General features: G+C 33.5%; 1 protein-coding gene across 1 annotated transcript; it reads left to right on the forward strand.

Annotated features, from left to right (window-relative positions):
- Positions 1 to 2,252: 2,252 nt before the first annotated feature.
- On the forward strand, positions 2,253 to 6,161 carry LOC147549640 (organic cation/carnitine transporter 4-like). Its single transcript, XM_086671598.1, has 2 exons — positions 2,253 to 2,756; positions 4,864 to 6,161. The coding sequence occupies exons 1-2, from the start codon at positions 2,339 to 2,341 to the stop codon at positions 6,033 to 6,035; spliced, it is 1,590 nt and encodes a 529-aa protein (XP_086527724.1). The 5' UTR covers positions 2,253 to 2,338; the 3' UTR covers positions 6,036 to 6,161.
- Positions 6,162 to 11,637: the final 5,476 nt, after the last annotated feature.

Here is an 11,637-nt window from a genome sequence, read left to right on the forward strand (position 1 = left end):
AATATATGTGAAAGTCTTGATAGGAAAGGATGTCCAATTAACTTAAAAACTGGTCTTAGAACTATATCATGTAGTATGAAGTTTCATGGTGCTTATAATTTCCAATTAGACAGTACCCAACAATAAGATCCTCTTCATCAAAAAAAAAAAAAAAAAAAAAAAAAAAACAATAAGATCCAAAATATGAAGAAAAAAAAGAAAGAAAAGATGGATGGTGGGGTAGTTGGAAGCTATCTCATGCCTAATATATATATGCTTGTTTGATTTATATATATTTTTGTTGAAAGGGTCAAAGAGGGTGAGTTGTAAGAAACATTATTATGTGGATTTGAAAAAATAACCTGAGGTATATGTTGTGTCTTTTTCTGTCCGGCCCTCTCAACTTTGTAGATTCTTTCATCTCCCTTGTCTCCCTCATGTAATATTCTTTGTGCCCATTATGTTTTGTTCTATACTCCATTAATTAATGTAAAATTTTAGATTCAAATCTTGTTCCATATAACAGTACCTAATTTAACAATGAAACTTAGCTTGATTGAGTTACAGTGTCTCTCCACACAGAAAATCAAATTTCCACTGTGTTTTATCTCTTTTTAAGAGGGGGAGTGTGTTTTATCTCAGTGCAAGTGCAAGAGCAAGAGCAAGGAATACACCAGCTAAATTGGGTTCACAGAGAATTATGTATTAAATGAAATAGGTACATCATGAAGATGAAATAAACACGACACAAATGTGAAGTGGCTATAAATTTGGCGATGAACAGTCACCCTTTAATAATTACAATTACTTTTCTCCTATTAAATTTAGGATTTACATATCTATTGAGTGAAGTTATTTTATAAATTTTAATTTGGAATACAAAATATTTATAAATTCTCTATTTTAATGTACTTCACAAAGAGAATCTTAATTGACTTCCAAGATTATTAAAATCCTTCTTAAGTGCCTTATTTGAGATGTTCAAGGAGGAGATGTTTTATTTTAGACAAAACTTCGAAAATACATAAAATGCTGAAATGCTTACTTGCACTTATGTGGCTAGTGGATAAATAATCTCCCTGTATTATTCACGTATCCACCAAAGAGAAGTTGTCGTCTTCTTTTGTTAAAGACAATGCTGGTAAAGGCAATCCCTTTTATATCATATTATTTTTAAAGGCGATGCCGATAAAGGAAAGCAATGTCGATTTGAGTTTGACATAACGACAAAATTAACGCGATAAGTTCTCCCGTTAAAAAAATTTTCTTCCTTCTTCTTCTTCAAGTGGGGATTTTCGACAATCAATGGGGCTCTTGAGTTAACGTCGCCGGCAAGAGGTACCTACCCGATTTCTTGTGAGTAATAAACACCTCAATACCGAACGATAAGGGAATTGTTTCTAGCCATATTTAATCAACTTTTTTTTGACTAAGTTTTGACTGAAAAATCATTACCTCTAACAAATATGGGTATTCCCTATAAAACTTCCATGGAGCAAAATAGTGCCACTATTTTGATGTCAATTTTTTTTTTTTTTTGTTGAAAGTACTTTTTATTTTTATTTTTTTGTTGAACTTCAAACTTTTTAGTTAGGAATTTGTTTAGCTTTTCTGTTTTCTTTTTCTCTCTCTATGAGTATCCTTGCCATAAGCATGCTCAGTCATTTATCCCACGTGCTCACTACCTCATGCCCAATTAGCAAATAATCATCATCATAATCCTAAACCTATTAAAAATTACTTTTTGATATTCCGATCCGAATAACCAGAGACGGAACCAGGACTCGAAATCGAGGGGGGCCGATACTAAATATCCTTTCATAAATTGTACTCCAAGGAAAATTTTGGGTTTACAGTTTTACTTGAATAGAGGAAAACATTGTGGAACTATGAAAATTTTGTAACTTTAAATAACTTTTTTCATTTATTTTCAAAATAACAAAAATCTCATAAAAAGATAGTCAAGCCCGGATTTGAACTCACGTCCCTCATGTTGCCAAAGAGCCATAGCTACCATCCCGCTATTCCTACTGTCTGTTTAGTTTGGACTTTACATAATATATAATACCACAATATAATTGGAAATGCAGCCAGCCAAGGGGGGCCATGGCCCCTCTTGGCCTGGCTGTAGATACGTCCCTGCGAATAACAAAACCGAACCCGATAATAAAGAAGATCAACTTCAAATTGAATCCGAGTCAAATTCCAAAGGTCAGATAATCTGCCACGTGTACACAAGTCTTTCACTTACTTACGGAGTCGCCCTTCTCACTCTCTATAAATATATCGAACGTAGAGAGACTAGAGAGAGAGAGAAAATCAGAAAAGAACAGAACAGGGGAGAAGATTTTCAGAAACAATGCCGGTACCATCGTCAGATTCCGGCGACCAAGATCTAACATCTTCACTACTTATTCCGGCAAAAACCCACGCCGGAAAAGATGAAAAAATGGGTATAGATGAAATGTTACAGAAATATTCAGGTGAATTCGGGTCATGGCAATTAAAACACTTTATTTTAACAAGCTTAGCTTGGGCATTAGAAGCTTTTCATACAATGGTTATGATATTTGGTGATCGTCAACCTGATTGGAGATGTACCGGTACTGATTCTGGTTGTTCATCAATGGCGAAATCAGTATGTGGGTTTCAACCCGGGTCATGGGAATGGGTCGGTGGATCCGGAAGTTCAACCGTATCTGAATGGGGACTTATCTGTTCTGATAAATATAAAGTCGGATTGGTTCAATCCGTTTTCTTTGCTGGGTGTATGGTTGGTGAGTTTACTTATCTTCCATATTTCTTCTCTTTTAAACCCTAATTTGCCCTTACGATTTATATTTCTATAATAATATTACTAAGGGTATATTAGTCATTTTTAATAGTAAGATTTCAAATTCCCATCAAATTAGGGCTCAAATAAAACCATTCCTTATTTATGCATGACAAAATTTGGTACTAATTCAAATTTCAAATTTGAGTATCTTTTTTTTGACTCCCATGAATATCCGGGCACAGCTCAAAAGACTAATTAGGTCACAATCATATTCCATGTGAGTGATATATGAACATCCAAATATAGACACTATTGGAGCTATTATAATTGTCTTATTTCTTAGTTTAGATGGTGGTGGCCTGGTTGGCTTTTCCTCATCATAGTATTAAATTTGAGTGTACTAGAGGGATATTAAGTGCAAGAAATCAAATTTGAGTGTTTGTTTTACCACTTAATAAATGTTGTGCACTTATAAAGTACAAGTAAAGTAAGTCAAAGTTCGAGCTTTATGTTTTATAATTTATACATACTCGATAAATGCAAAAAAGACTAATATACCTTTAGAAGATTATAATTCTTTTCCTATGTGTCTGTAATATTTTAGGAAACCTATATAACATTATAGTATAGATTGTTAGGCCATATTTTGAGAGAATAGATCGTTCTTCTAATCGAAAAGAGAAAATTACGCTGTTTCTTTCTTCGTAATAGTGGCATTTATTGGTGGTGCTTATACTTTATTATTCTTTACTTGCTACACTCTATGACAGACGATCATTTTAATTTTTTATTATATTTTGTGAAAGTCTAATTTAAGTGTGTTTATTTTGAAAAATAAAAATATTTTATTATGAAGTATTTAACAATATGGAATTGTTAAAAATCATACTGAAATATAGTCAACTTGTCTATTTTTATAGCCCTTGTAAATGCTTTAAAAAAAAAATAGTTCCACTTGTATATTCCTGACAAGACATTCTCCATTATAATTTATAAAAATCATTCCCAGACCCAGACCAATCTTCCATGGCTAGTGTGAGGGGAAAAAAAATCATTAACAATTTTGGATCCAGATTTCATAAGAATATTATTTTTATTCCTATATTAGTTTTCTATAGTTGGTAAGATCCAATGTGTAATATAGATATATATGAACCCACCATGGTTATTATAAGGTCTTTTTTGTCGGTTTTAGTGGTGGACACATTCACATAAAACCAAATTAGCAGACGTAAAAGGCGAATATCTATGGGTTTATTATTAAAAATATACGAGAATAACACCCAAATAGACAAATAAACCAAGATTTAACTATAGATTGGTTCTTTAGTTATTACGACATCGAAGTAAACTACTTGGTAGAAATCATACTTCGAATCCCCATAGATATAGAAATTTGTTTTTCTTCTAAAGCACTGTCATTAACTTAAAAAATAAAATAAAAATTAAAAGACCAAAATGGTAAAGTCTAGGTAGCTGTTTTCTAAAAGAGAGAAAGATAAAGAAAGCTAAAGTATAAAGAAGGATAACAATAATAACAATCAAGCATGAGAAAGATGAAGATAGTATCTAAAAGTAAGGAGAAAGGTGGAGAAGGATAATAAAGGATAACCATAAAGTGGAGAATTGAATAATTCTTGTTTGGTTTTTTGTCATTTTATTCCTTTCAAATGCTTGAAAACACATGATTCTTGGTGGCATTCCTAGAGCCACAACAACTAAAATTGGGGAGGTCTAATATGTTTTGGTATGACCTCGAGTGGATACGAAAATTCTAAAAAAATATAACATCGTTTACTTGTTAGTTGGTAAAATAGAACATTCAATGATGGACCCAATTCAAATATTTTGGTACATTACACAACCGATCCGAATCATAGTTTGATTGTAGTGGTTGGAAAAACAAATGGATCAATTTGGATCGTTCTATTGAATTATCTATTCACATCTCCGAAATATTATGCTACTTAGTGAAGTTATACTGGATCATAACTTCTTAACTAGATCGGTTCGGATGGTTATGTTTGGACTATTTATTTACATATGTGAAATGCTATGTAGTGAAATGGTAGTAGATCATGATCTTTAACTGATTTTCATATTTTCAGGTGCGGGGATATTCGGTCATTTGTCAGATTCCTTTGTAGGAAGGAAAGGATCTCTAACGGTCGTTTGTGTTCTTAACGCCGTTTTTGGTTTATTAACAGCATTCTCTCCAAACTTTTGGGTCTATACTTCACTTCGGTTTCTCACCGGATTGGCCACTGGTGGAGTTGGTTTATGTGCCTTCGTCCTCTCTACCGAACCCATAGGTCCTAACTGGAGAGGTTGGGTTGGAATGTCAACTTTTTACTTCTTCTCTGGTGGAATTGCAATTCTCTCTGGTATTGCCTACATTTTCCAATCATGGCGAGCACTTTACATAGCTTCCTCAATCCCTTCAATTCTGTACCTCATACTGGTCATTCCATTCATTAATGAATCCCCCAGATGGTTTCTTGTTCGGGGGAAAACTGAAAGTGCACTGAGAATTATGAGGGAAATTGCACTAGGAAATGGAAATCAATTGCCGGAAGGAATTCAACTAGTACTTGATGATGATAATAGCAATAAATCAACAAATGAATCAGAGAAATCCAAGGTAGAGAATGAAGCTGTATCGGGTACCCTAATCGACGTAGTGAAATTGCCTATGACTCGTGTTCGTTTAATACTTACAATCTTCATCAATTTCTTTTGCTCAGTCGTCTATTATGGGCTCAGTTTGAACGTTGTAAACCTAAAAACAAACCTTTATATTAACGTTCTTCTAAATGCCGTAGCGGAGATGCCAGCATTTACATTAACGGCAATTCTATTGGACAAGTACGGGCGAAAACCATTAGGTATGGGAACAATGTGGTTTAGTGGAGCATTTTGTTTAGCAGGAAGTCTAGTACCAAACTATGGAATGTGGAAGCTAGTTAGAGTGGTGTGTGGGATTTTAGGTATATTTGGAATGGCAGGGACTTACAATTTGTTGTTTATTTATACGGCGGAACTTTTCCCAACAGTTGTTCGGAATGCAGCTTTGGGTTGTGCTACACAAGCGTCACAGATGGGAGCGATTTTGGCGCCGTTGGTTGTGGTTATGGGTGGTAGATTGCCATTCATGGTGTTTGGTATATGTGGGATGATTGGTGGATTGCTTGTATTTCTACTTCCAGAGACCCTAAACAAGCCTATGTATGATACTATGGCTGGTATGGAAGGTGGTGAGAAAGAGAGGTTGGTTGTTTAATGGAGTTGGAGAATTTGCTCGTTTGATGTACTCTTTTTTTGCTTTTTCTTGTTTTCATTTATCTCTCATTTTCTGCCAAAGTTGGATTGAGAAAATCAAATCTAATAAGAATTTGAGTTTAACTTCTGCCTTTTGGAGTTTATGCATTGTGAGAAGTTTGTGACGTCTCTCTATAGGACCCGTTATTGCTTATAGGCGGACATTTGTAACGTGAACGCCCACAAATTTTGCCTGTATGGGTATGGCCTTCTGGTATAACAAGAACGCCGACGCTTATAGAACCTTTCGGAAAAGAAAACATACTCTAATAAAACCCAAAGAAGCCTCGAAATGCTTCTTCTTCGTCTGTCTTTATTTATTTGTCTTTTCAATTGATGATACACTATTTCAGGCTTATACCAATAGTGATTTCTAGTCCACAATAATATACACTTCTTTTTCATAAAGTATGGTTCCTTGTGATCCTCTTTATTAAAAATCAAGGTGATTTAAATTTCTTGGCAAGCACCAGTTATCAACTAGGTTAAACCAACAATACAGTGCCATAGCAGAAATTTCATAAACAACCACATAATTGTTTGCACACCCACTAGGTCATACCAAACTAACCATATATGAAGTGAAAAGTAGAAATTTCCCATGTTTTTGTCACAATAGCTTGATATCTATCAAAAGAGAAAGGTCGGCGGAGAGAAAGCTGGAGTGGCCGTGAAAGTTGGTGCTTGCCTGAAAAAAAGAACAATACATAAATTTTTGTTGAAACAAAAAACTTTTCATTCATTCTGAACAAAAGACTATTTAAACAACTGAGTTGTAGTAATTGTATAACAAGATTACTTTTTTATTGATGCAATTTTTTCAATTCATTTGAATTTATTGTTTTTGTAGTTCTAAAACTTGTTGAAGACAATCTGAACCACACAAAATAAATATGTTACGTAACTGTTGTTGTGACACTATTGCATCAATAAAATTACTCAGATCTAGTAATGTACGTGATTATAACTTTCAGAATCTTGAGAGTTTGTGTCCTAGTTTTGAGGAGAAAAATCATCTTTTGAGTAGTTTCGCGGCATTGTTCTTGAAATTAAATTTTTTATATGCTGATTTTATTTTTGCTCTTAGGGATAACTAACTTACCACGCTTCCAAATGGTCTCATTTTAAAAAAAAATTGTTAGTCAACCTTAATTGTTGAACTTTGAATATTTATTTCTCCATTTCTTGAAAACTTAGGTCTTTCATGTTTCTATATCTTTCTTTGTCAAAGAAGGGTTGGTGACAGACTGACAGTCAGTCACTTGCTTGGTTGCTTGTTGCCCAACGTCAAATATTTTTACCTTCGTTTTCTTCCTTTCTTCTTCTCCATGTCGGTGGATCAGATTTGCCGAGGGATGATGGAGATGAAGGGAGTATAAGAAGAGAGAATGAAGGAAAGAGAGATTATGTTGGTAGGCAACCGGTGGTGGTGAGAAGAGGAGAAGAAGAAAAAAGAAAGATTTTTTTATGAAGGGTCTCACCGACACGAGGTGGACAACCCTTCTCCGGCAAAGAAAAATGAGAGACCGAAGACCTAATTTTAAACGGATAAATAAGCAAGATAAAAATCAACTGTTAAAATTGAGTACTACTCTAAAAATTTGTCATCTTTAATGGGTGAAAATAAAGCTCAACCTTTCAAATTTCAATCATAAAACTAACTTAATCGAAATGAAAAAATTAAAATAGAAAAATGAAAATGTGAAGCAAACATATTTAATAACAATGAACATTAAATGAAATAAAGGTTTTCATTTCATTCACGGGCAGGAGTATGGCCACCGAAACCTCACTTTATTTACTTTTTCTTTTTAATGAAACCCAAAAAGTAAGGCAAAAAGAAAGATTTCTCTCTTTATTACTACTAACTTTTTACCTGAAATCTCCATCGTCGTCGTGAACATGAATCGGAGCCACCGACATGGATGATCTCACAGACAGTTTCTTCTTCGTCGTCATCATTCCTTTAGTACTCCTTCCGGTCACTAAATCAACAACCTTATCCTCAGAAATTGGACGGAGAGATGGTTTCCACTGCTTATTCTTCTCCGATAATGATTTCAATTTCTTCAGTTTGATCTCACCGGTACCCCTTTCCCCATTAGGAGAATAAATCAGAGGAAAACTAGATTCTTCGTTATTCGAAGCAGCAGCCACCACGCCTGGTGGTTTCCGGTGAGACCTTTGGTATTGGGTAAGCCGTGGATTGGTTTGGGCCATCCCTTGTTCTTCAAAAACCCAACAAGAAACAATCTTCCTTAGGAAGGACTTCATATTAAAGAAAAAAGAATAGGGTGTTAATTATTTGTTACAGCTTCAGCCATTGTTGAAGCATTTTGAGTTTTGTTTAGCTTTCTCATCTTCTCTCTCTCCCTAAATTGTTATTACTCCTCTGAGTTCTATTTCCTTCCACCTATTTATAATGGTGTGATTAAAACAAAATTTAATTTTTTGCTTAAATTTTATATTTATTGCCAACATTGTCCTCCCCAAATTGAGAAAAACAATGGGTATTCTTGAAATTTCGCCAAATATGCTTTAGTCTGATTCTGATAAATGTGGACGACTGCCTAGAGAAGTAATAAGCGATGAGGTTTAAGAGTAAAAACTATTGGTGTTTGTAGGCGCTCCTCCTCACACCTGCAAATGTCTTGTGTGTTCTTTTCACTCGAATGAGTACAAATACAAAAAGTATACCCAGCCCACCTCCAGGGACTCCCGCTTGAACCGCATGTGAGAGAAACCTTTGTTTCTCTCTCCACGTGACTAAACATGTGAGATGAGAGAGAAACAAGGAAACTCTTGTTTCTCTCACATGCGATTCAAGTGGGAGTCCCTAGAGGTGGGTTGTGTAGCCTTGTTGGTACAAATACTCACGAGCTTCCTCAATCGTAGCGAATTGACCAAGTCATGGGCGAATCATGTGGGCAAGGTAGAGATTTTGGGCGCCTATATAACTTCCCTTGAGAAATATTAGTGGCATTATGTTAAATTTCTTGGCACCACAAGAATTTAAAGAAGCTCAATGGGCACCACTACGGACACTCTTTCTAAGGGGGGTAGTGGAACGGGACTTTCACAGACTTTCATAGACAAAATGTCCCGTAGACATTTCAAGACATTTCGAATGACTTATTATAGACAACATGTGTTCATAGACATTTTCAAGACATTGAGAGTTTGTAGACAAAATGTCTTTATAGACATTTCAAGACATTTGATCCATAGACAAAATGTCCTGGGGACATTTTAAGATTTTGAGTCCATTGACAAAATGTGTAATGCATATTATATTTGTGCTAATCAAAAATATATTTTTCGACTTTCGTAGATATCTGTGAATATTTGTGGACATTGATGGACATTTGGTAGACATTTATTATTTTAATATTATTATTATTGTTTAATCACATGAAATAATATATTTATAATAACATTTCAAAAATATATTTTTCGACTTTCGTAGACATCTGTGAATATTTGTGGACATTGATGGACATTTGGTAAATATTTATTATTTTAATAATATTATTATTTTTTAATCACATGAAATAATATATTTATATTAACATTTCAAAAATATATTTTTCGACTTTCGTAGACATCTGTGAATATTTGTGGACATTGATGGACATTTGGTAGACATTTATTATTTTAATATTATTATTATTGTTTAATCACATGAAATAATATATTTATACTAACATTTCAAAAATATATTTTTCGACTTTCGTAGACATCTGTGAATATTTGTGGACATTGATGGACATTTGGTAGACATTTATTATTTTAATATTATTATTATTGTTTAATCACATGAAATAATATATTTATACTAACATTTCAAAAATATATTTTTCGACTTTCGTAGACATCTGTGAATATTTGTGGACATTGATGGACATTTGGTAAATATTTATTATTTTAATAATATTATTATTTTTTAATTACATGAAATAATATATTTATACTAACATTTCAAAAATATATTTTTCGACTTTCGTAAACATCTGTGAATATTTGTGGACATTGATGGACATTTGGTAGACATTTATTATTTTAATATTATTATTATTGTTTAATCACATGAAATAATATATTTATACTAACATTTCAAAAATATATTTTTCGACTTTCGTAGACATCTGTGAATATTTGTGGACATTGATGGACATTTGGTAGACATTTATTATTTTAATATTATTATTATTGTTTAATCACATGAAATAATATATTTATACTAACATTTCAAAAATATATTTTTCGACTTTCGTAGACATCTGTGAATATTTGTGGACATTGATGGACATTTGGTACATATTTATTATTTTAATAATATTATTATTTTTTAATTACATGAAATAATATATTTATATTAACATTTCAAAAATATATTTTTCGACTTTCGTAGACATCTGTGAATATTTGTGGACATTGATGGACATTTGGTAGACATTTATTATTTTAATATTATTATTATTGTTTAATCACATGAAATAATATATTTATACTAACATTTCAAAAATATATTTTTCGACTTTCGTAGACATCTGTGAATATTTGTGGACATTGATGGACATTTGGTAGACATTTATTATTTTAATATTATTATTATTGTTTAATCACATGAAATAATATATTTATACTAACATTTCAAAAATATATTTTTCGACTTTCGTAGACATCTGTGAATATTTGTGGACATTGACGGACATTTGGTAGACATTTATTATTTTAATATTGTTATTGTTGTTTGATCACATGATGGACTTCAAATGTCTCTTGTTTTTTGAAAGACATTTTGGCTTCCAAATTTGTCCCAAATCCTTCACAAATCCATCAAACTATGAAATCCACCAAAGTCTGGGACATATTTTGTCTACAATCGAATGCCTCAGACTTTCATAGACTCTCAAATGTCTGGATTTGAATGCCTCAGACTTTCGTGGACTCTCAAATGTCTGGATTTGAATGCCTCAAACTTTCGTGGACTCTCAAATGTCTGGATTTGAATGCCTCAGACTTTCGCGGACTCTTGAGAGTCCGCGAAAGTCTTGCTCCACTACCCCCCCTAAAAGTTGTATTTTTCACCTTATCCCCAAGCAGAGTGCGACTGGATGCTCTAGTAGGTATGCATCCAGACCATAAAATATTGATACATTAGCATTGCAAATGAACTCTGACAAGAAGTTCATCTACTCCTCATCTTCTCTTCTTTTAGTTAAGGAGTGGGAGACTCGTGTTGAGCCAAATATTTGTTAACTTTGACGAAGTTAAGAAGAGGTCAACAAATTGATCAAAATGCATATGGACCAACCCGCGTCAAAGCCATCATCGAGGTGGATCCGACGGTATCTTGTTAATTGATCTGTGACATGGAAAGTTGGCATGAGTCTCTTAGGCACCTGAGCTCTGATATGACTAGAGACTCGAATTAGAGCGATCTGCTAGAACGAGCTTGGCCCATCCAATCTCTGTTGTACCTGAAGCACACTAATGACCTGGAAGGCCAGATAGAGCCAAAAGGTCCACTTTTCGTACACCAACTGTAATGTGTCTTCTGT

Source organism: Eschscholzia californica, unplaced genomic scaffold, assembly GCF_041429995.1.
Source record: "Eschscholzia californica isolate CP2 unplaced genomic scaffold, dmEscCali1.0.p SCAF_3, whole genome shotgun sequence".
Classification (NCBI taxonomy): Eukaryota; Viridiplantae; Streptophyta; class Magnoliopsida; order Ranunculales; family Papaveraceae; genus Eschscholzia; species Eschscholzia californica.

Coding starts and splice junctions, on each gene's coding strand:
- LOC147549640 (XM_086671598.1), top strand. CDS start 2,339: ATGCCGGTACCATCGTCAGATTCCGGCGACCAAGATCTAACATCTTCA. Junction 2,757..4,863: donor CTTTGCTGGGTGTATGGTTG/GTGAGTTTACTT, acceptor TCATATTTTCAG/GTGCGGGGATATTCGGTCAT.